This window comes from Gossypium raimondii, chromosome 4, assembly GCF_025698545.1.
Source record: "Gossypium raimondii isolate GPD5lz chromosome 4, ASM2569854v1, whole genome shotgun sequence".
Classification (NCBI taxonomy): Eukaryota; Viridiplantae; Streptophyta; class Magnoliopsida; order Malvales; family Malvaceae; genus Gossypium; species Gossypium raimondii.
Genome location: NC_068568.1, coordinates 13617830 through 13643839, shown reverse-complemented (window position 1 = coordinate 13643839; position 26010 = coordinate 13617830). Strand labels below are relative to the sequence as shown.

Here is a 26010-nt window from a genome sequence, read left to right as displayed (position 1 = left end):
GCAGCATCATGAAATGAAGAAGAAATATGATCACTTGCATCAGAATTCTTTCTTTCTTTTTTGAAGATGTGGAACCCCCTGGGTTTCTATCTGGTTGCGGTGCTGTAGCAGAAACATCCATATCATCCAAAGAGACATCAGCTTCATAGTCATAGAATTCGTTTCTTTTTTCATTAATATCTGTAGTAGGTACATCCTGAACATTTATTTCTTCAATAACATCAGTGGCTATTTGAGCATCTTTCCCAGTTGCTCGATCTCTTGCGTAGATGGCAGTAAGTTGGTCGTAGTAAGGGAAACTACGATGTCTGAATTGACCGGCTTCTTTATGACTTTATAAAAATGAGAAATTCATATTAGTTATAAGTTTGGTAAAAATAAGATAATAAAGACTTGAAATAATTCTTACATTTAAATAAGAGTTCCAAACCGCATCTTCAGTAACAACGAACTGCCTATGCTCATCCCAACCAAAACCACTATTGTTTTGACTATTAAGCATGTCATACACAATTGACCAATCCCTTTTCAGTAGCCTAATCCTCGATTCAATATTAGGTCTAGCCTTCAACATTGCATTGGGTAAAGCCTTTTCTAACATTTTTTCCAACTCATTTAAATAACCGGCTTTGAACCCCGTATCAACATTAAAGGTTCCAACATTGTGCAAGTCCACTATACAGGAAACCAACGCTACATCTTCTTCTGGAACCCATTTCCTTTTGGTTCCTCGAGAAGTTTGGGAAGAAACATTTGATTCTGAAACATCTGACATAATTATCTTAAGAAAAAAACAAATTAAAATTAAGTTTAATATCATGAATCAAAAGGTGAACACTTTATAAAATTAAAATTAAGTTCAATATCATGAATCAAAAGCTCAACACTTTATAATATTATAACACATGATGAATGAAAAGAAATTAAATTATAATTCAACAAGTTTAGTACAATACAAAAAACAATTCAAACACCACCAAAGTTTGACAAACTAGATACACAAAATAACATAAACAAATTAACTCAAACTCATTTTGTCCCTAAACCTAACTAATTTCTAGATGCTTGCCATTCATCGAACATTTGGTAAGCTAGTTCCATCCTCCAAGTAGCCTATGCATCCGATGGATGAATATTTATGATATTCAGTTCATCGTCATCTACCACATTACTAGGTAATCCTTCTCCCAAATCCACTTCAATAGGATCAATACTCATATGGGTTCGAATAAAATTATGAAGCAAACAACATGCAATAATGATTCTATTATGCACCCTTACAGGATAGAATGATGGACTCCTAAGTATTCCCCATCTATATTTTAATAACCCAAAGCATCTTTCAATAACATTACGTGCTGAGGCATATTTCATATTAAAAAATTCTTCCGGAGTACTTGGTTGATAACCCTGATGCCACTCATTCAAATGATATCGTTGTCCTTTAAAAGGTGCAAGAAATCCCTCACAATTTCTGTATCCAGCATCAACTAGATAATAACAACCCATAAAAAAAACTTTTTATAAAATGATTTATTCCCCAATAATGTTTGATCTTAAAGAATAATTCAAAGTCCTTTAATTTTGTACTTTACCATGAGGAACTTTTAGTCCATGTCTCCTACTAATGGCATCTCGAAGAACCCGTCCATCAGCAACAGAACCTTCCCAACCAGGAAGAACATATACAAATTGCATATCAGGTGTACAAACACCTAACATTTGCTATGTCACCTTTTCGCGTTCGATATCTAGGTTTATCAACTGTTGGAACCCTAATCCTGATGTGGGTTCCATCTAAAGCACCTAAGCAATTCTATATCACATGTATAAAACGTTGAGTTAGGATACTATATTTAAATCTAAATCAACTAAATTATGTAGAAGCTATATATAGAACTCACTCCAATACCTTAAACCATTTCCATCTTGGGTCTGTAGAATTAGCTGTAATTGACTCTGCCTTTTTAAATAACACATCTTGCAAACGTATGACAGCATTTAAAACATTGTGAAATGATCTGCTAACAGTTTCTCCGGACCTACTAAAGTGATGCTTGATAACTCGATTTTTAAGGTGATGGGAAATGATATGTAAAAACATTGCCACTTACTCATCAACAAGCATGTTCCTTGGTCTATAAGTATGTAGGCTATGGATGGCACCCAATGTAAGTAAGAACCAACTCGCAACTCTACAGATTTGCAACCATATTGTCAATGCAATACCAATTCTTTTACACCTCACACTTTGTCCTATTAAGGCAGACGAGCCTTTACTGCAATATATTAAAGTGTTATATATCTTCAAATCGTAGTAAAAGGGTCACATTTCTCCAATACTAATTTCAATAATAGTAAAATAAAATTAAAGAATTTAATTGCCAAAGAACTTACAGTAATTTAGTGAATACAAGACGCTCAACTGTGGGTGGAGGAAGCAATCAAACAAGCCAAAGAATTCAAGTTGCAATAACACACTATCAAAGAAAAATGAACAATACAAATTTAGAATATTTACGAAGCAAAAAATAGGAATTAAAATTATCTTTGCAACTTGAAATTCATTTCTTTATATGGATATCTGTTTCATTACAGCTTGATAATGGGAAAAAAGAAGAGGGAAAATCTTGAAATTCAATTCTTTTTTTCATTACAGCTTGATGAAAGGATATCTGTTTTTCTGGGATTTTTTATATGGAGCTTTATTTAATTAATATTTTATATTTTTAAAATAATTAAAAGAAAAAATTGTTGATTAAAATTACCATATTCATTCCCTTTCTCTAATAACTAATTCATTTAGGAGTATTAGGTTTTAATCAATTACAATCATTTTAACTAATTTTTTCAATAATAAATGTAATTAAATTATAAGTATTTTTAAATATGTAATAATTATCACAATATTTGTTAAATTTATAATTATAACAAATTTTATTTTATGTAGATTCTTTTAATTAATAATTTTAAATATCATTTTAATAATATGATAGAAAATAAAAATATTCTCGTCAGTTCAAATAAAAAATTTAAACTCGTATTATTATATATATAAAGCATATTTTAAACATCATAATTATAAAATGATATTATTTTATATATATTCTTTTATCATGCTTTTAAATGGAACCTTTATTTATTATCTTTCTTATCCTATCAAAATCATGACATTTTTAATTATAAAATAGAATTGAGTTAAGTAGCCAACTCATATTATTAAAATTTTATATTTTAAACATTTAAAAATGAAAGATTATATATTTGTAGGACCCAAAATTTTTATTAAGCCAATATCGAAAAGAAAATGGGGAATTTATTAAAATTAGATGGTTCCATATTTTAGGTTTTAAGCATAAATTTCTCTCAATATATATAAAATGTACGATAAATTGACGCAGTTAGGGTGATAAAAAATCTCAATTTAATGGGTTTCAATCTACTATAATTTTATAGGTATGAAGCATAAATAAAAGTTTTACTTTAACGAAAGGAAATGAATAGACTTCGATAGTGTTTTGTCGTTTTGATGATAGAGTCCATTAATAAAGTCGAGGTAAAAGTAATTACTTTTAGGAAAATTGGTTAGTTTATCTATGTGGTTTTAATTTTAATTTTTCAATAATAAATAAAATACTCCAACTGTATTAAACTAAGGTAAAATCGAAGAAATCAATTTAAAATTAAAATTGAAATAAATATTTTAAATAAAACCGAATTCAAAATCATATATATATAAATTGATTAAGAAAAAATAAATCCAACACCCTACATTGCTATCCCATTCCTACATTGCTTCAAAAAAAAGTTCCTTCCAAAGGCAGAGAATTAAAGCTCCATATAAAATATTCATTATAGTGCACCCTCACAGCTTCATAAAGGGAAAATAAGAAGAGGGAAAATCTTGAAAATAATACATTTTCCTTTCTAATAAGCTTGCAACCTTTAACAGGACCAGTACTTGCAAAAACCTCTTGGAGTAGTGGTTCAGTCACTTGTGAATGGATGTTTCCCACATAGCCGCAGTTTCTCAAAAATAAAAAAAAACTATATAAGTAACTTTCTAAGTTGTTAAAAAGATGCAAGAACATGCAAGCATCTATCACATTCCAAAAACCATTTAACTATCAATTAAAAGAGCCATTAGCTTAGAATTTTGCACAGAGGGCCATAGCAACGTATCCAATCAGCAGACTCATGAAGGAAAGTGTCTCTAATTCATGCATTTATAAGCACAGAAGTGACTACGGTAAGTGCTTAAGCAAGAAGGGGAAATAAGCAACTCACAATATACAAACAAAACAAAATGGAGAAAGGGGAAAAAGAAGTAAAAAAAATCTAGGCAAACACTCACACACTGCGGCAAGTACTTGGATCAAAACCAAGAGGCAGATTTCCACTTGGGATTAGCTCTATCTGCAGAATAGAAAAGTGAAAAATTAAAAAGAGGGGAAAAGAAGAAACAATGTGCAAAAAAGTCAGCTTCCACTCAACTCAATTCTAAAAGTCTCCATATCCAGGAAAAAGGATGAGTTTTTGAAGAAATCCAATAGTCAACCTAAAATAACAAACAAGATTCTAACTACAACCATCACAAATGTGAGCATCACTTCTCCTACTTTGAAAACACTTTCCACTTGAAAAGACAACAGACTTCCTTGCTTTTACTATTATCACATTTCCCCCTTCATTTTTTCAGTGCCGACCGGAAAAAAATTAATTTAGCCTCATCTAAATAAGACAAACTTTAGCAGAACAATAGATTGCAGATCAGACCAAATTCAAGGGTAATGCAGTCCAAAGTTCCTTGAACTCCCTCCTCCAAAGTGAAAAACAAATCTATATCTTTCTGCATGATTCAAACGGAAAGGACTATTGGACATGTAACTCAGAAAGAATGCAAATACATTGAAAGCACCATAGACTTCATAAATTAGCTTCATGCTGTTAAATTTCAACACTATAAACCTAAAAATTCCCAGAACGAAATGCAGGAATCACTCTTTAAACTCCAATACTCAAACAAGAGACAGAGAGATGGCAACTAAACATTATCCAAACACAATCATTTCTCAACATTTGCAAAACAAAATGAAGATTAAGATTAGCAGTACACTAAATAAAACCAAAGAAGTGAGAACCACAAGTAAATGAGAAAGAAAACAAAATAGAGAACCTAGTAGCTTCCCATTGAACTTCGTATAAGAGAAATAACAACATTTGAACTTCAAGCAAATGAAAATGTAAAATATTCAGAATCAAAACAATCTTTTATCAAAATTCAAACCAAAAACAATGAGTTTCACTCTATACAAGAAGCATGTTAAAGTCATAGGCTTTCTCATTTCTGGAAACCAAATCCAGAAACGTCTCCTACCAAAAATCAGGAAAATAAATTTTGTTTTTAAAAATCACATTCAAATCACCGCTTAAATGTTCAGATCAAAGAAAATACAAAAAGAAGCCATTTTTCCTTTGAATTCAGATCAAAGACGAAGAGAAAAATCAAAGAAAATACAAAAAAAAAGATAGAGCATATAACATGAAAATAGCCGCCGATTAAGTGAAGAAGCACTTGCCAAAACAATTGGGTCGGATATCTGAAACGGTGGAGTTGGCGAAAGATGCCAAGAGGAAAGTGAAACGGGAGCCAGTGGAGGTGACTTTGCTGGCAGCTTCTGTTTGATGTTGGGAGGGAGCGGTGGAGGTGGCTTTTGGGTTGGGAAGGTAAAACTGAACTGCAATAGCTAAACGGTGCTTTGGGAAGAGAATAGAAATTCTCCAGAAAGCAGCCAATTTTGGGAATACACCCGTAATGGAATAAGCCCGTAATAGGGCATTCCATTGAACCAAACATATGATTAGCTGGGCCCACGGAATAGGACTGTAATGGCATAGCCATTACACCAAACCAAACATGTTGTAAGTTTGTTATTTACTATTTTTATTATTGGAAAAATTAAATCATGTACCATATTTTAGTGTTTCAACTTTCTTTATTATTGGTAAAATTAGTAAATCGTTGGGTTGTGTTTAGAGCAATTAGTAAACAGTGGAGGTGCAGAGGTTTCAATCCTATCATAAGTGTGTGAAATACATGGGTAGTTTAAAGAAATGTGGGTAGCTATTTATGGTTTAAATGTACGGTTTAATCTTATGGAGTTTATCCAATGGCCTAACCTGTATCTCTAACATATGGTATTATAAGTGAACACTTGCCCAACATGTTTAGAAAAGTGATTGTAATCGGTCCACCTATCCAAGTCTGTTCAAACAATGAGATAGTTTAGACAAAATACGAGGCTCGAAAAATGAGTTAGGGTAAAACTTACAGACTGTTTGGTTGAATGGAATGAGCCATTCAATCAGGCCTGATTCAATGGGCCCACCACAATACAATGTTTGGTTTATTATAATAGGCTATTACAGCTGAATCTGTTTAGCTTTCTATTCCCCCAAAACATTGAATATCATTCCTTTCTTCCACTACCGAATTCCAATTACAGCCACTAACGAATAAAGAAAAAAAGCATACCTGCCATTATTGCCCCTTATCATTATCCCTCACCAAGCACCTCAAGCCACCACACCCAATCCTATTTCCTCATTCCCGTTTAATTTTAGGTATTTTCTCTTACTCTTTTTTTCCCTTTTTATATCTTCCATTTTTCTTTATTTTTTCTATCAGATTTGATCTTTTCTATTTTTTTTCATTTTTATATCTTTTCATTCAATTTTTTTCCTGTTTTCTCATTCCCATTCAATTCGATTTTGGGTATCTTTCAATTTGTAATTTAGGGTTTGATTTTCACTTTCTTTTGATTCTGGGTAGATTTCTTTTTCATCTTCCCATTCGATTATTTTTTTTCTATTTTCTCATTCCCATTCAATTTCAGGTATGCATTTGATTTTCACTTTATTTTGATTTTGGGTATTGTTTTTTTAGCCATTTTTATTGTATTTGAATTTGTTTTGAAGAAAAAATCGTAATTTTTTAGTGACTGTTTAAGCTAAATGGAATTTTTATCCATTTCAAGTATCTCTAACTATTATTACCCACGCAATTGGTACTGGAATTTTTATCTGCACATTTAACAAAACAAAACAACTTAGGAAATAGCTAAAGCTAAACAACAAATTCCAAGTTGCTAAGAAACATGCATGTAGCAGCATATACCAAAATACACGTATCTCTACAAGGTATGGATATAGGTCAAATTACCTTTTGTTGTTTGGTTTTAAGAGAAAATAGCTAGCAGTAGCATCCAACAAAGGTCTTGAAAAGATACCTCTAGGGGAGTGCTTTTGCTTGTATTATGATATTAATAAAGTGAAGAATGTGGGTTTAGAAGAGGGGAAATGAGTGTGGATTGATGTTTTATGGTGGGAATGGAATAGGGGTATTTGTAAGAGGATACAAAGGCTTGTGAATCATGTCCAATGGACCCTTCTCCCACACTACCCATCAACAGACTCTTCCACTCCTTTCCAAGTTTTTCCTTTTGTATGAGTGTTTTTTTTCTCAATTGTAGAAGCGATTTATGGAGTGTTTTAGGTGCTTGTTTTGAGGTTTATGCCTTGTATTAATTTTCATTTTCTATTATTAGAAAGCACTTATTTTGGAGCGCTGGTATTGGTAGTGGTTATAAAGTTACATGAAGCTGATGTTTTGCAATTTAAGGAGTGATTTGGATATTGTTACTGATGCTCTTTTAAGGGAATTCTCTTTGAAAATAAATTTTGGTGACTTTGAAAGTTCATTGTTGCAATTTTGAATTGATGGCTAGTGTGTCATGAGTGCTTGGTTGGTGTTTCTTTTATTATTCTTATTGTAAGTTTAGGTGTGTGTCTTGGCTGCAAGTTGTTAGCTGTCTTGATCAAGGTGCGTGATTGTATTCTTGTAGTAATACTATTGTTGATGTTTTCAAAGGTGTTTGTTCTCTACTACTCATAGTGTTTTTCCTTTTATCACAAAAGTTGATGATTAAAGAAACAAAATCAAAAGTTCAAAGTGGTGGTATCCTCTATTAAATTCTCAACTATTATTTGGTTAACATAGTCAAAGTTTTTTATTTTCGACTTTATCATGTCACAAAAATACATGTTCGGTATTTCACATCATTATTTCACAAAAATACACACTTTTTTAAGGTTTTTCATATATTTGGAGGAATCTTGGAAGTCATATCCCCATATTCATATCCATTTATGGGATACAAGTACTTCGAAGAGCTTGAGTAGCATAGCTGCTAACTATATATGTGTGTTTTCTTTCCATACTTTTTTCTTCTTCGTTAACTATGATTTGTTTTCATCCATTTAGGACGATGCAATAGATGAGATCAAAGAAGCTGATACATGCACAGATGGAATAAAATTTAATAAATTTCACCCCATCCATGCATGTATTAGAAGCTCCCAAACGCGAGGAAGAGAAACAAAAGTGAAATCGCCAATCTTCACGGTACGGTTTTACTTCTCTGGTTATTTTTGTATGGAGAAGTTCATCGGTTCCACTATCCTCTTGATTCCCTCCAATTTCTTGTTCTTAGATCACGCCTCTCGGTTTATGAACCGTCGAAGCATTGCTAAAAGTTTCTTAAGTATTTCACTGGTTATTACTTTATTAAGTTTCTTGTATGATTATCTCAAGAAATTGGTTATGATAGATTAGGTTTATATTTGATACACTAATTATACAAATCAGATGATGACACATCATCAAAAGTTTTTAAAAATAAATACGAGTGGATTTATTTTTAATTATTTGATGACTCATGGGTAGTTATACACTATGACTGCATCGTGTTAGATTTTAACTCTACAATATATTAAGTTTTATATTAAGTCAAAATTTAATAAATAATAATTGAATCAAAACAAGATCATATACAAAATTAAACAAAAACAAAAAAGACACGGGCTTATTTAACTACAAAATATGTTAGGTGTTTATATTAGGGCTTATTTAACTTATACACTATGAGAGCATCATGTTTGTACACTTGATATGCATTTTGTTTATGTTCTTCCTGGTTGGGAAGATTCTATTGCTGATGAACGGGTTCTTTGAGATGTTATTAGTAGGAGACATGGGCTAAAAGTTCCTCATGGTGAAGTGCAGAATTTCTTTCTTTTTTTTATAAGTTGCTATTATCTAGTTGATGCTGGTTACACAAACTGTGAGAGATTTCTCGCGCCTTTTAGAGGACAAAGATATCATTTGAATGAGTGGCGTCAAGGTTACCAACTAAGTACTCTAGAAGAGTTTTTCAATATGAAATATGCTTTAGCACGCAATGTTATTGAAAGATGCTTTGGGTTATTAAAACTTAGATGGGGAATATTTAGGAGTCCATCATTCTATCCTGTGAGGGTGCATAATAGAATCATTATTGCATGTTGTTTACTCAATAATTTTATTCAAACCTATATGAGTCTTGATCCTATTGAAGTGGAGTTGAGAGAATGATTAGCTAGTAATGTGATAGATGACAATGAATCGAATATCGTAAATATTCATCCATCAGATACATAGGCTACTTAGATGATGAAACTAGCCAATCAAATGTTCTATGAATGGCAAGCATATATAAATTAGTTAGGTTTATTAAAATATAGTAGAAGGTTAATTTGTTTATGTTATTTCATGTATCTAGTTTACGAAACTTTGGTGTTGTTTGAATTGTCTTTATGTACTGTACTGAACTTGTTGAATTACAACTTTATTTTATTTTATTTTGATTCATCATGTGTTATAATTTTATAAAGTGTCAGCCTTCTGATTCATAATACTGAACTTAATTTTAATTTGCATTTTTTCTTAAAATAGTTATGTCAGGTTTTTCACAATCAAGTGTTTCTTCCCAAAATTCTTGAGGAGCTAAAAGGAAATGGGTTCCAAAAGAAGATGTTGCATTGGTTTCTTGCATGGTCGACTTGTACAGTGTTGGAACCTATAACGCATATATGGATTCAAGGTTGGTTATTTAAATGAGCTAGAAAGAATGTTAGAAAAAGTTTTACCTCATGCTATCTTGAAGGCTAAACTTAATCTTGAATCAAGGATTAGAAATTGAAAAGGGATTGGACAATCGTTTACGACTTGCTCAATGGAAAAGACAATAGCGGTTTTGGTTGGGATGAGCATAAGCAGATGGTTGTTGCTGAAGATGTTGTGTGGAACTCATATATAAGTGTAAGAATTATTTCCTATCTTTAGTATCTTATTTTGACCAAACTTATATCTAATGTAGATGCTCAAAAAATTGTAGATATTGTTGAAGAAATAGATGCTGAAAATGTAGCTATTGGAAATAATCTTGAAGAAAGAAACATTTACTGTGGATGCGAATATGAAGTTTGCTTGGATGAGATGGATGTCTCGGCTACACAATCGCAACCGTCGAAGCCAAACGAAGATGGTTCCATATCTTCAAAGAAGAAAAAAAAGATGGATGATGGAATTGAACAAATTTCTACTTCAATTACTGATGTTGCCATGTTACTGGGGGAAAACATACGAACTGTTGGCCTTAAATTAAGTAGGAGCATTGCCTTCGAGAAAGTGATCTAAGAAAGTGCTCAAAAATTATATCCAACCTTATGCGAAGTAAAAGGATTAACTGAGGATGAGCGCTATCGTGCGTTGAGAAAAATTCCTAACCATCAATGCAAATGCTCATTTTTTTTAGTCTACCATCTTCAGTTCGATTGGAATGGGTGAGAAGATGCGTTGAGCAAAATTCCTAACCATCAATGCAAATGCTCATTTTTTTTAGTCTACCTTCTTCAGTTCGATTGGAATGGGTAAGAAGATTTCTTTTTGACCATTAAAAATCATGGTTGTGTTGGTGATGTTTTGATAACTTTTTGTATATGTAATATTTGGATGGTAAGATGCCATTAGTAGAATACCACATACTGTTGTAACTTTTTGGTGTTGTAAAATTTAACATTTAGATTATGACATATAAGTTAATGACATTATGTAACTTTTTGTTAATGTATGAACATTATGTGTGGATGTAAATATAATTCTCAAGCTATTTATTAGTTCTAATATTTTGCTTTTAGTTTAGAATATAGTTAAATTATTTGTTTCACTAATGATATTTTAGCATATTAAATATACACAATTTAAAAAAATAAAGTAGGTTATATGTTATTTTATAATATTATATATTATAATTTTATTACATCATATTTTAATAATATTTTTCCTATTAAACTATATATTATTTTATTAATTTGTATTTAATAAAATTATGTTAAAATATGATAAAATAAAATAAAATAAAATAATAATCTTATTAAAATTGAATAAAAATAATAATCAAGCTTTTTTACCTAAATAATACAAAAAATAAAATTAATAATTGAAATGGTATGCCCATAAGATTATTTACCAAAATGGTATGGTTTTACTGGTGGTGCCGCCTGTCAAATTGGCGGCACCGAACTAAAATATAATGATCTAAAGTATTCAGGGACCTAATATGCAATTTTTCCATTTTGAGTGGCTACTGGAAAAAAAAGTGAAAGGGTGTCGCCTGACAGTGTGGCGGCACCTAACCTTAAATGTGGCTAATTGCCTTGTAAGCACTCCTTATTTATTATTTTCTTTTTATTCCCCTTCAACTCAATATATTGTGTTTAAACAAGCCATTAACCTATTTTTGTAGTTAAATAAGCTCTTAACTTATGATTTTTACTCATAAAATCTCTTTATTTTAATATTAAAGTAAATATATTTTACCCAAAGTAAAGCTATTTAAAAAAATATAAACTAATTCGCATTTTATGTTGATGTGAATTTGATGAGAATAGTTTATTAAATAAAAAATAAAATTTTAAAATTTCTTGAGAGTGCTTGTACACATGATATTCTTAACTACTCTTTTGAAATTTTTGATTACTTTTTTAGATTTTATGTTGATGTTAAAGTGTATATAATTTTTATTGTATCAACAAAAATTAAGAAAAGAGCGTGAAAGTCAAAATATATTTACTTTAATATTAAAATAAAGGGATTTTATAAGTAAAAATCATAAGTTAAGGGCTTATTTAACTACAAAAATAGGTTAATGGCTTGTTTAAACACAATATAGTGAGTTGAAGGGGAATAAAAAGAAAATAATAAATAAGGAGTGCTTACAAGGCAATTAGCCACATTTAAGGTTTGGCAACATCCAGTCAAAATGAAAAATTTGCATATCAGGTCCCTAAATACTTTAGATCATTACATTTCAGTCTAGTGTCGCCAATTTAATAGGCGACATCAATAAAATCATACCATTTTGGTAAATAATCTAATGGGCATGCCATTTCAGTTATTAATTTTATTTTTGTATTATTTAAGTAAAAAAACCCAATAATCGCCTACCTAAAATTTTTTTGTTAAAGGTACTTTGGTCATTTAAACATTTTTCCTTGTGCTATTACAACATCTATTCCATTCAACCAAATACAAAAATACTATTACAACTCTATTCCATTCCATTCAACGAAACAACTGAATTACTAATTATAACTCTATTCCATTACAGCTTTATTACATTATAACTCTATTCCATTCTCCCTAACCAAACATGGCGTTAATATTACGTTTGGTTCACTATAATGGAATAGAGTTGTAACAGAATAGAGCTGTAATCAGTAATTCAAATGTTTGGTTGAATGGAATGAAATAAAACTGTAATAATATTCTTGTGTTTGATTGAATTGAATGATACTATAATAGCAGAAGGAAAAATTTTTAAATGACCAGAGTACCCTTAGCAGAATTTTTTTAGATGGATGATTATTGTTATTAAAATTTTAATAGGATTATTGTTAAAAATAATTTAATAAAAATAATTTAATCATATTTTAATATAATTATTATTAAATATAAATTAATAAAACAATATTTTTAATATAATTATTTTTATATTAAATTATATTAAAATATTTCAAATATTATATGTTTAAAATTTATAAGTCCAAGTTTTAAAATATTAATCTGAAATTAATTAATTTTTATTTAATATTATGTACTAAAAATAACTATTACGGGAAGATAAATAATAACTTATTCTATTAAATAAGTATTACATTCAATTAGACCTGCCGGCCCGGCCCAGAAAAAATTTTCGGCCCGCCTCCTAGGCCGGACCCGGCCCGAAATATGGGCCTAAAATTTTGCCCAGGCCCGGCCCGGCCCATTTTTAAAATAAATATTAAAAAATTATTTTAAAAATAAAAAAATAAAAAAATTTATTTTAAAAGTATTTTAAAATTAAAAAATAAAAATAAAAAATATATATTTATTATATTCGGGCTAGGCCGGGCCCGGGCCAAAAAAGTGGTGCCCGAGGGCGAGCCCGTTTTTTAAACGGGCCTCATTTTTTTGCCTAAGCCCATATTTCGGGCCTATATTTTTACCCGAACCCTCCCATATTTCGGGTGGGCCATCGGGCGACCCGGCCCATGGACAGGTCTACTACATTCAATCAAATAAAGAAATAATTTAGCATAAATAAGATTCCCCAACCAAACATGGTCTTAGAGTTGAGATGGTCCAAATGTCAGACTAAAACAGAATGATGGGTTGGAGTATCGGTAAATTAAGAGCCCAATAAATTGGACCGACTAAAGAGACGACGCCGTATTTATCTTTGCCTTCAAAGAACGTAACTAAAGTAGATTCACATTAATCAGATCCAGAAAGCCCTTACAAAATTCCCTCCCTCCTTTCCTTTTTGCCAACCACCTCCCTAAAATGACGAAAACAACCGTAATCCTCCTCTTCTTCTTCCTCTCCATCCTCTCATCCGCCACGGCGGAGATCAAAACTCTGACCATCAAGTCCGACTCCCGCCCGATGATCCTCTTCGAGAAATTTGGCTTCACCCACACCGGTCACGTCACCATCTCCGTCTCCTCCGTCTCCGTCTCTTCCTCTTCCAACGCCCCCAACCCCTCCCCTTCCCTCCTCGGTTTCTTCCTTCTATCCGAAGAATCTCTCCTCCAGGTCCTTCTCGAGATCCAACAAAATTCCCACTTTTGCGTCCTCAACTCCCGCTACATCCAACACCTCTTCACCTTCAGCGAACTCTCACCGCCTCCCCTCTCCCGCTTGAACCGCTCTTACCCCGTTTCTTCCCCCAATGAATACTCTCTCTTCTTCTCCAACTGCGCCCCCGAAACGCGCGTTTCTATGGACGTCATTACCGAAATCTACAACCTCGACCGCGACGGTTCTAAGGATTACCTCTCCGCCGGCCAGAAACAGCTCCCTTCTCTTTACACCGTCTTCTCTGTCCTCTACTTGTTCTTCTTGGCTTATTGGGTCTACGTTTGTTACACTAACAGACGATGCGTACACCGGATCCATTTATTAATGTCCGGGTTGCTCTTATTCAAAGCTTTGAATCTGATCTGCGCCGCCGAAGATAAGCATTACGTTAAGGTTACCGGAACTCCTCATGGTTGGGATGTTTTGTTCTACATTTTCCAGTTTATTCGTGTCGTTTTGTTATTTACTGTCATCGTTTTGATCGGCACCGGTTGGTCGTTTTTGAAACCCTTTTTGCAAGAAAGGGAGAAGAAGGTCTTGATGATCGTGATACCGCTTCAAGTTTTGGCTAATATTGCGTCGGTTGTGATCGGAGAGACAGGGCCGTTTATTAAAGATTGGGCAACGTGGAATCAGGTATTCTTGCTAGTTGATATTATCTGCTGTTGCGCCATTATTTTCCCAATTGTTTGGTCTATTCGTTCGTTGAGGGAAACTTCGAAAACTGATGGGAAGGCTGCGAGGAATTTGGCAAAGTTAACTCTGTTTAGGCAGTTTTACATCGTGGTGATTGGATATCTATATTTTACGAGAATTGTGGTGTTTGCTTTGAGGACGATTGCAGCTTACAAGTATCAATGGGTGAGCAATGCAGCGGAGGAGACTGCATCATTGGCGTTCTATTTGATTATCTTTTACATGTTTAGGCCGGTGGAGAAAAATGAGTACTTTATTCTTGAGGAAGAAGATGAAGAGGCTGCTGAGCTGGCTCTTAGAGATGAAGATTTCGAGCTTTGAGAACCTGGGGGCTGTTGATAAGTGAATTGGTATAAAGGGTTACTCTGGATTTTTACCTTTGATGCAAATTGGGATAATTTTGCAGGTTTTTTTGTGTAAACTTTACAGATACAAATTGCTTCATCTGGTCTGCAACTTGCTGCTGCTCGTCTCCTTACTGCTACAGTTTTGTTTAACTTGTTCCATTTGTTACTCTATTTCTGCTTAATGAAATTGTTATCAAGCTCATAATGGAAGTTGCACTCAATTCAATTTAATCTTCCCAAATGATTCACTATTAGGCAGTGGATTTGAGATGAATGCCCTTTTGAGTCTTTCCTAGTAAATCATTTGCCACTTTTCTGTAAGAAAATCGTATGCTGCTTTTGTGACATCCGATATTGTTTTATTCAAAATTTTAAAATGATCAGTAGATAGAGTCTAGAGGGCAGTAGAATTTGTGTTGGATTGACTGTTTAGTGGTTAAAATGATCTATTTGTTATCTGCCGTGTTTCCATTAAAAGCTTTGCATATGGCTTCTATCAATCAATATGGACTTAAGGAATTCCTGATTTCTACCATTTCCATTGTTCGTGTCCATTGAATTACCCTGAATAGTTTCACTCTATTCAAATAGGTCTTTCTCATATTATATATGATAATGTTGATTTCTTTTCCTATAGTTGGGCTGACTGGGTGTGTTAGTGGACTTAGAGGTTGGCTGTTTGAAACTTGAATGATTTAAATTTTACAGTCCTTCCTCTAGAACTGTCTCACATCCTTTTGGGTATGACAGAAATGAAAAAAAGTGCAGTGGACCCCGAATTAGTTATCGACTTGCCCATCTAGAGGTGGTTATTAGGTTAGGAAGATTTTTCAGAAGTCTTTGTTAGATGGCACCTAAGAAATTTCTTAGCAGGTTGAATTTTAGAAACTAGAGTTTGAAGTTTCTTCAATTCTGCAATGCTAGACATGTTTGTGAACTATATCGAGGTATTGGATGGTAGAGAGCATATATTTTATGAACCTAGTTTATGAAGTTCTCTGGAGTGATCTGGGAAGATAGTTTTTAATTGTATAGTAAATGTTTGGTGGATAGAGCTTTTCAAGCATTTTCTACGTTTTAGCAGATGTTTATGTCCATTGTGGTTAAACTTGAATAAAGTGGTGGTGAATGAGTAAATGAAGTTGTTAGTTCCCTGAACGGGTTTGAGTGAGTCAACAAGTAGCAAATGCTATAATGTTACTTCCCAGTTTCACTCACCTTGATGAGTGTTGAATTCTTTGTATGAATTTTAACTGCTTTTTGACGTAAAGCCTTCCCCGTAGTTCGTTGTAAAGAATTTTTGTAGCGTAGACAGCCATCTTATGCGGGCGCTTCATTTGTTATAGAATTTGAAACTAAACACATTGGTGACATTGGCATTATGATCATATAAGATGTGTCTGGTTGAGTAAACCAAAAAAGTGAAAAGAGTAATTATTATTTTTGAAAAAATATTTAGAATTATTCGTAATCTCATGCAATGGAGTTGAAACTTAATTTCATCCGACACATGACCCTAACTGCTGCTAAATTACTTTCCACGTCTCAGTCAATAAAAATGAAGACAGACAATCCCACTTGTTAACTGTTCCATAGATTGAAGAAGAAATGAATGAATTAAGCCCTATCCTCTGAAACACAACCAAATGAATCAAAAGAAAGCATTCCTCTGATCTACATGTACAGTAGCAGAACAGGAAATCAATCTGTTGAAAAACCTGAACAATACAATCTTGACTTTCCTCCAAACCAAACACCTCCTTCTTCTTCTAATACGTAGGCTCTTCTTCCTCTTCCCATCACCCCCTATTTTCTCTTTAACTCTCCCAAAGCATTTCACTGTCTTTTCCCTCACACCTTCTTTCCTTGAGAACCTGTAACTCCTCAGGTACATCTGCCTACACGAGAAACTGTCCACCACTCTACTCGGTCGGCCTGAGCTCCTTGACCTCAAAAACTCAGCATCCGATTCTGGCCACTTGTACAGATTCACGTATGTTGCCCTAACAGGGACCAGAGGGTCCGTAGCATCGGACAAGCACATTTTCTTAACGCTGATTATGAGATTGTGAGAGAACGAGTATATATAGAGTGAAAAAAGAGAGATGATGATGTAACGTAATTAGGCAACGAGTGGATAGGCTAACGAGGTTTATTTTATTTTGAGCAGAAGGGGCCGCCTTTAAAAGTAGATTGGAGTATGATATAAGCAGGGGATGAATGTGTAATAAAAAAGAAAGTAAAATTCCTGCCATCTCCTCATCTCAACCAGTGGGGTAAAACATAAAATCTAAATTATTTAGTATTTATTTAAATGAGATTTGGTTTGTGATCACGGTATTATAGTTTTGGTAGAAGAAGATGGGTCTTACAAAAAACAAACATCCCAAACTATAATTTAGATTTTAATTTCTATTAATTACGTGTTAAATGCCATCTTAACCACGACACGGAGCATGATATCTTAAACACGGGAATTAAATCTTTACTCCTAATTTCACTTATTTGGTCGCATTTAATTTTAATCATTTCTTTTCTTTTCCAAAACAAGCTCAATATTTGTTATGTTTGAATTAAGCTCAGGAGGTTTCTTTTCACGTCTTTGAAACAACTAACAGCTTAATTCAAACCTAACAAATATTGAGCTTGTTTTGGAATTATATGCGACCAAATTTTCTAATAATGGATAAGAAACAAATGTGAAATGAAGGGTAATTTAGCCAATTTAGATGTAAGGATTTTTTTTAGCATTACTGAAGATTTTTTCCTTTTCGTAATAAAACTCAAGTTTCAATAATTATAATGCTTGTTCATTCCGGCGGCTCTACCATCCTTAAGACCTGAAAAAGCGGGACAATATTTCAAATATCCAAAATTACCCTTCCATTAATCACAAATTTACACGTCATATTTCTCGCTTCGTAGCGTATTTTTAAGCAAAACTAAGGGACCTATTTATGTCTTTTCACAAGGTTACTTATTTATTGCATGGCGGTTGCGGTTAGTCGCCGTTGCCAACTTCTGACTCGTTTTCAAAATTTCCATTTTTTTTCCAAAAAATAAAAAAATAAAAATTCAAAGCTACCAGAGAATCCTAACAGCGTCGGATCGTTGTATCATCATTCATCGGTCATAGTAAAGAGAATCTTACAATTGTTTCGATTTCGAGCCGCCAGATTCGTTCATCGCGGGAATTTTCTTCTTTGCGCAATTCTTAATCTGTAAGCTTACCGACTTTGACTGTATAGTTATATTTTAGTTAAATTTTGAAATTAGAAAGTTCGATTTTTTTTCCCACAATTCTCGTCGTTTAATCTGTATGTTATCAATCTTGTTTGATTGCTTTTACTGTATACTGGACATTTATTTTATGTTTGGTTGCTGAGAAAATTGGAGGTTTTTTTTCCCTTGTGTTTCTAAAGTTTAAGCTTTTCTTCTTTTACGAGAAATATGTTTTAGCATTCTATATTGGGATCATACTTCATATAATATTCGTTAAACTTGGATTTCTATATTTGGTTCCAAGTGGCAGCTTATAGATTCCCATACATGCTTTCTTCCTTTTTTTTCCCCATTTTATTTTCTTGCTGAGCTAAAGGGAACATGTTATGGTTTAAGTTGGCTTCGTTTAATTTTGAACTGAACGCAGATACCTGAAAGTAAAGAACAAAGATCCTTGATTAGAACGATTTTGGATGTTTATATTGATTTGTGGATTCATTTTTTGATAGAATTAAGGAAACTGCAGAAGGATTTTTGTTAATCTAAGAAAGGTTTAATTTTGACAAATGAATGTGGTTGGCAAAGTTGGGAGTTTAATTTCACAAGGTGTATATTCTGTTGCTACTCCTTTCCATCCTTTCGGTGGAGCGGTTGATATAATTGTTGTTCGGCAACCAGATGGGACTTTTCGGAGCACGCCTTGGTATGTTCGGTTTGGGAAGTTTCAGGGTGTCTTGAAAGGGGCTGAGAAGGTCGTTCGTATAACTGTTAATGGCATTGAAGCAGATTTTCATATGTATCTTGATAACTCTGGGCAAGCATATTTTTTAAAGGAGGTTGAATCTGGTAAAGGATTTGAGACAAATGGAGATTTGAAGGATTCTGATGGTGAAGTTGTTTCAGATTCCTGGGTGGCTCAATTGAGGGATGAATGTGATGCCACAAATCAAAAACAGCTTGAAAGGGCAGAATCTGATACTCGGTTCTATGATTTTCAAGATGATCAGTTTTCTCAAGAGGGTCTGGTTAATTTTTCAGAATATGGGTCCAACCGATATGAGGGTTTAGATAGTGAGTGTTTTGGGGAAGCAAAAGGTTTAGATTCAGTTGTCTTCTTCAGTGAGGATGGCCCTATTCTTACTGCCCCTGTTTTGGCATCAGACAGGAGTGCTGAAAATGTGCAACTAAGCACACCTCTGTTCCATATAGGAGCAGGTGAAGGGCCTGACTCTTGTGACGGTAATGGGGAATTTAGTCCAGGTGGCAATGAATCAGATGCTGACTATATAGGTAAGCTCAATGCTGCGGCACCTAAGAATTCCTCTGATATTGTTTGCAGCTTGGACAATGATTCTACTGCTTTGAGACACCATCTAGAAGTTTGTGAAAAAGGGGGGGAACATGCTTGTCAAACTGAAGAAACTCGAAACCTTTTCAAGCATGAAAATGAATTTATCAGGCAAAGTTACAGTGAAGATGCATCCGTGCATATTAAGGATGATGTTTTTAAGAGCTGTCTTGAACTATCTGAATTGGGCAGACACGATGAGAACACCAATTCTGAAGAAATAGATAGCCCACTGCAAGCTCAGATTTCACAAGATAAGCCTTCTTGCAGCCCCCCAGAAGTTGGTGAAACTGAAAATGGAGCTATTGGTGGCTCCAGAAATAAAGATGTGTTGTCTTCCTCTTGTAGTCCCAATTATTCCAATGAAAATGGGTCTCCTGATTTACCAGTTGAAAAGACAATGTTGGCTACAGATAATATGGGTTCTAACAATGCATCTGTTGATTTGGTTGTTAATGACCCTGAATTGAGAGATGAACAGTTCAATACTTCAGCAGCAACTGAAGGGACGAATAGCAGTCTGCAAAGTCCTCCACCTGAGGACAAGAGTAGCATAAGTGAGACTGTGGAAACTGAAACAAGTTGTGCTAAAGAGATAGATGTTCGTGCTAGCCTGGGTAAGGAACTAAGTGCTTTTCCTCCTTTAATTACTTAACCTCCCTTATTCTTGCTCTGATTCTCGCCTTAAATTTCCAGGATTTGAGATCTCACTCTGTGGCAATGAACTTTATGTGGGTATGGGTTCAGATGCTGCAGCAGAAGTCTTTGAATCACATCGGATATCAATGGAGGAATACAAAAATAATGCAATGTCAATTATTAAGAATACAAACCTAATCATCCGATTTGGAGAGATGTATTTCACATGGGAAAAAGCTGCTCCTGTTGTTCTCGGAATGGCTGCATTTGGTTTAGAGTTAGCTATTGAGCCCCAGGATGCAATCCCTGTTGAAAAGGATGAGTCATCAAAGCCTAAGGGTGGTGCTTCTGGTGTCACTTCTGCACCTTCTGGCCGCAGATGGAGGCTTTGGTCTATTCCCTTAAAAAGGGTCAAAACACTTGAGAAGACCGGTAGCAATTTATCTAGTGAAGAGGTATTTCTTGATACTGAATCTTCTCTACAAAATTCACCAGAAGATTTAATTCCAACATCCAGTGGAAGGATTGAATCTCCTGGCAAACAATTTGTGAGGACAAATATTCCCACCAACGAGCAGATTGCTTCCTTGAATCTGAAAAATGGTCAAAATATGATTACTTTCAGTTTCTCCTCCAGGGTTCTGGGAATACAACAGGTTTCAATTTTCTCCTTACTCAATTCTTCTGGTAGGTTGGCAAGGTTTGTGTTCTGCTTAAATTTTAGCCTAAAAATCTGTGTATCTTTAACAGGTTGAAGCTCATCTTTACTTGTGGAAATGGATCGCAAAGATTGTAATTTCAGATGTGGATGGAACTATTACCAAGTAGGGATTTATCTCCTGATATTGTTGCTCTGCTGTATTTAAAATTTTCCCGTTTCACCCATTTATGGACCTGTCTAAACTAGCTCTGAATCTTATTATGATATTATTATGGAAACAGAGAAATTAAACCATATATTCGCATTTGATGCTGAAATTATAACTTCCATTATGATCTTTAGTATTAGAGCAGCAGTGAGCATTCTAGAAGCAGTCATACCCTAATTGATTTGGTGTGAAATCTTTCTTTCGAATATGTTGTAGTTATGTATAGTGTAATACAAGATGCATGTTTCAATAACCTTAACATATTTCTTTCAGGTCTGATGTCTTAGGCCAGTTTATGCCTTTAGTTGGAAGGGATTGGACACAATCTGGTGTAGCTAATCTTTTCTCAGCTATTAAGGTATGCTTTTCTCAATTGTTTCTTTGTTCAGCTTGACTTGACTGAGAAGTTGTTCTTTTCTGGACTATCATGCAAAACTAGATCTAGGAAATTCTTCCACCGTTTTTTAGTTTCACCACAACTGAAATCAAAACTTGTCTCATGTTTCCCTTGCGCTTTACTTTTACTAGTTCTTTATAAAATTCCCCACTGATGTAAGTGATGATAAATTTTTTAATGCAAGTTTATAGAGTAACTTTTGATAACCTTAGTATCAAGATTATTTGAGCATTATCCTGTCACCATTATGCCCCTTGACATTTATTTTTCTGTTGTGAAATGTATTTTTGCACTCCTTAGTTTATATATGGGTAGTGATGAAATTCTTCACATAAGTTGCATTTATGTCATCTTTATCCATCCCTCCTGTAACATGTGTGCATGCACAAACACAATATTGTTTGTAGGAAACAATATCAAACAGTGTGGCTCTTCTATTTATTCCATTAACCAACATATTTTGGCATGCATATTAACCAAATGATTTCCTTGGGTGTCTATGTCCAACACTAACTGTATGTTCACAACAGGGGAACGGGTATCAGCTTCTATTTCTCAGTGCACGTGCAATTGTTCAGGCATATCTAACCAGAAGTTTCTTACTTAACCTGAAACAGGTAATGGAATAGCCTGAATACAAATTTTTAAATTTCCCTTATGGAAGCAAAAAGGCAATAGTGAAAGTGTTAACCAAAGAGAAAAGCTAACATTTGGAAACCATCTTGTTAAAAGACTTTGAAATCATGATTTTGTAACCGATTTTAACTGATATAGCTTTGTTTATGTAGGATGGAAAAGCTTTACCCTCTGGACCTGTTGTTATTTCTCCTGACGGTTTGTTTCCCTCATTGTACCGTGAGGGTGAGATCTTTCATTCTTTATTTTCTCTTACATTGTTTGTCTATTGAAGTAATCTAGCTGTTTTTTTAGTTTGCTTCACAATTTTGAGGCTTCAGCTACATGAGAGGAAAAAGAATTCTTATGCATTCCATCACAAAACCTTTAAATGATAAACGTAGCGTTATTTGTTGTCTTGGCCTTTTCTTTATATCAGAATCATTAGGCTTTATTATCAAGTTACATTGCTTTTCTTCTTTTACTTCCTTTTTAATTATTTATAGGTTCCATTCTAATAAACTATACTTGGCAGTGATAAGAAGAACACCTCATGAATTCAAAATAGCTTGTTTAAAGGTGAATTCTGAAATATTCAACCTTGTTTCTAAATGTACAACGGAACTATTACTGCATCCGGATCAGTCTTTTCACCTATGATTTCTTTCTTATACGTGCGTTGCAGAATATCAGGAAGCTTTTCCCTTCGGACTACAATCCATTTTATGCAGGCTTTGGAAACAGAGACACAGATGAACTCAGTTATAAAGAAATTGGCATCCCAAAGGGAAAAAGATTTATTATTAATCCAAAGGTACATGTTTTTCATGTCCTATTTATGAGAAATCTATATTGCAATTACCATATCAAATTTATAACAATCGGACTCAAAACTGGCAGGGTGAGGTGGCTGTAAGTTATTGTATGAACACGAGGTCATACACATCATTGCATACTCTTGTAGAAGAGATGTTTCCACCAACCTCATCCATTGAACCGGTAAGGCATCAATTTCTCGCCTCTTTATATATGATGCAAAAAAACAATTGAAAATTTATCTACAACTGTCTCCTATTTGTTTTGGAGCCTTCTTGATATCCTTGATATTTTAATACGTTTGCAGGAAGATTATAACGAATGGAATTTTTGGAAAGTGCCATTGCAAGATATGGAGTAACATAGTTGATTGCCTAAAGAATACGGTTTAGTTATACCAAGGAGATGATCAGTAGCTTAATTTGTCCCATAGGTAAGAAATTGTTCTGATATCCTTCAAGTTCTTAAACTCGCTTCCTCACTGACATTCATATTCTTTGGTGACCTTGAAATGGTCTGTTGGGGTTCATCTTGTAAGGAATAAATAATTCAAGTGGATAAAATCAAAGCCATTGCCTACAATAGCTATATCTATCTTTAGAGATTAAAATATTCTCCCCAATTATAAAGTTTAGTAAAAATGATAGCATGTCATACGTAGTTTTCTTTATTATATTCATCCATCATTTATAAATGTGGGGTTCATAGAAAAATTTAATAGATCTCACGTAGATCTATTGTGCTTACATAATTGTTTTGTAATAATTATAAGTAATATCGTTCACAAAATGGTCCCTCTTTAGTAACCATTTTAAACAATTTCATTTTGCAGGATAAGAAATAAATGCAACTTATGTGTATATGTTTAAAACCAAGCTGTTCTCAGTGTTCTTCAGGCTACTAACAGTGACCTAAGAAAAGCTTGTATAAGGTCTTTAATGGAGTTATATTAGAAAAGCTCTGAAAACCCAATAAATGATTGTAACAATTTCAAACTACTGTAGACTGTAGTAGTACCAACTTATCTGGAATCCTGAAATATTGCTTTCAAACCAATAGTACTAACAGGTGTGTATCTATGACCCAAAAAAAAAACGACTTTTTGAAGGTTAGTACCATAAATGCACTTGTAAAAGGTGTTTCTGAAAGCGACTCCCCTGAGACATTGGCCGCAACTATTCCGGGGTTGGGTCGGGTCGGGTCAGACTCTTGATTTATTTTTTTCTTTCACATGACTTGAAATTGAGATATTGCTTAAAAGACATTAAATTGTTTATCACTCAGTTCAACAGATAGGGCTTGGTCTTGAACTTGTAGATATCAGGTTGGAGTTGTAATTGCAACTTTGAGTCATTGTAACAGTGGCTCGGTTGGAAAGCCTGAGAAGGGCATGATGCAGCCATGCCCCCATGCAGACGCAGGCTGGCATGAGAGTTAAAAAGGGAAAAAGCTAATTGCCCTTCAGAAAGTGAGAACTGTGGTGTACATGAACAAAGCTTAGGGTGCTCAGACCAGCATCACGTGATCACCTCTGCTTCATTTCTTGCAGTAAATTCGACTTTACCCGTATTTCAGAGCAGTGACTTGGGTTTTGGATATGGGATCCTTCTTTCGCATCTTTATCAATATTGTTTCATTTCTCATCATTTTACCCCTTGGTTAAGATTTACATCTCAAAACTCTTATTCACTACTAGATATTATTACCAATCAGCAAAAGATTGACCCCAATCACAAGGTGACAATATAATAAAATATCAGTCTATGTTAAATCCAAGCTGTTACTTAAGACAGCTAATTATTATATTTTCTTTGTTCATTTCTCCTATAATTTGTTGCTCTTAGGTTAGGTCTTAGCTGATGTGATACAAAAACACTAGGAATCTAGGTGCAATGTTCTTATTGAATATTGCGGCTGGTCTTGGATCAGTGTTGTAGAATTTGGACAAAGCTCAAAAGTAAACAGTTACTACAAGAGGAGACAAGCTAAAAAAAAGAAACCCTCGAGCCTTGGGATAAACCGCATCCCAACACCAAAATATTGGAGCTTATACTCGTTTTCCTTTTTTTGGGGGGATGACTCTAGTTTATGTTTGTTTTTAGTGAGGTCAACAGCTGCATTCAACGTATGCATAGCCCCCATAGGCATAGCAATAACTTATTGCAGACATTGGCATCTACCTTGTGAACCACCGTTCATTTTTATCCAAAAAGGTAAAATTCCTTTCCAAGTCCCTTTATTATAATACGGACTAGATCAAATAAGGTAAAAGTGTAACTGATTAACATTTACTCGTAAATATTTCAGGAAGCTTTCATAATTCTATTAACACTAAATAATATTATTAAATAATAAATGTTAAAATTTGAATTTATTTAATTTTTTAACAGTACAAAGACTAAATTCATTCATTTCATAAGAAAGAAACTAATTTGATCCGATGTTTGTAACAAAAAGAACTGCCAAATACATTTTATATAGTAATGCATTTAGATTTAGCTTAGAAGGTTTGAAAAAACTTATAATATAATAATGGCTATTTCTCACTCTCTCTGTTTGTCTGTCTGTCTGTCTCTTAGGCTCTAATTCATTATTAAATGTTAAGCTTGACAATGCAAAAAACCAGGTTTTGGGAAAAGAGCTGACCTTTTGAAATTTAAATTTTGCAGCTGAGAAGTTTATGGATCTACACAAAGCAACAAGTCTGGCATATATATAACTAGTATTTAGTTTTATAATCAAGAAATTCTGCATTTTCCAATGTACAGGAAAAAACCATATAATTTAAGAGTACAGGTTTGCATGTAATGAAGTATGAACTAAGAAGATTATGGTCTGGTAAGGGAATTTGTATATATATGTATATGTAGTCAAACTAAGAGAGACTGGCAGCAGATGGCTGAATACTTGTGAATTCCCAAGTGGATACACTATATCATGCATATTGTAATTTCAAATAAGATTCCATGTCAGTAATTTTTTTATCTATTCTTCTTCTATTT

At 33.6% G+C, this 26010-nt stretch overlaps 3 protein-coding genes across 8 annotated transcripts; 2 read left to right on the top strand and 1 right to left on the bottom strand.

Annotated features, from left to right (window-relative positions):
- Positions 1-13689: 13689 nt before the first annotated feature.
- LOC105768186 (protein CANDIDATE G-PROTEIN COUPLED RECEPTOR 7) lies at positions 13690-15333 on the top strand. The gene has a single exon (XM_012587963.2). The coding sequence runs from the start codon at positions 13763-13765 to the stop codon at positions 15074-15076; it is 1314 nt and encodes a 437-aa protein (XP_012443417.1). The 5' UTR covers positions 13690-13762; the 3' UTR covers positions 15077-15333.
- Positions 15334-16753: 1420 nt separating this feature from the next.
- Positions 16754-17146, bottom strand: LOC105768187 (uncharacterized). The gene has a single exon (XM_012587964.2). It carries the CDS (start codon positions 17144-17146, stop codon positions 16754-16756), a length of 393 nt encoding a protein of 130 aa, XP_012443418.1.
- A 796-nt stretch (positions 17147-17942) lies between these two features.
- On the top strand, positions 17943-25992 carry LOC105768188 (phosphatidate phosphatase PAH1). 6 transcript variants are annotated; one of them, XR_008195109.1, is made up of 13 exons: positions 17943-18323; positions 18834-20289; positions 20369-20967; positions 21062-21135; positions 21454-21538; positions 22108-22194; positions 22366-22438; positions 22728-22771; positions 22878-23006; positions 23093-23191; positions 23316-23441; positions 24371-25221; positions 25678-25992. XR_008195109.1 is itself a non-coding variant. In XM_012587965.2 (11 exons), exons 2-11 carry the CDS (start codon positions 18891-18893, stop codon positions 23367-23369), a joined length of 2643 nt encoding a protein of 880 aa, XP_012443419.1. In that variant the 5' UTR covers positions 17943-18323; positions 18834-18890; the 3' UTR covers positions 23370-23590. The 6 variants fall into 6 exon arrangements, 1 of the variants encoding a protein (XP_012443419.1); XR_008195108.1 differs by having other exon boundaries at positions 24326-25221; XR_001125785.2 differs by lacking the exon at positions 24371-25221.
- Positions 25993-26010: the final 18 nt, after the last annotated feature.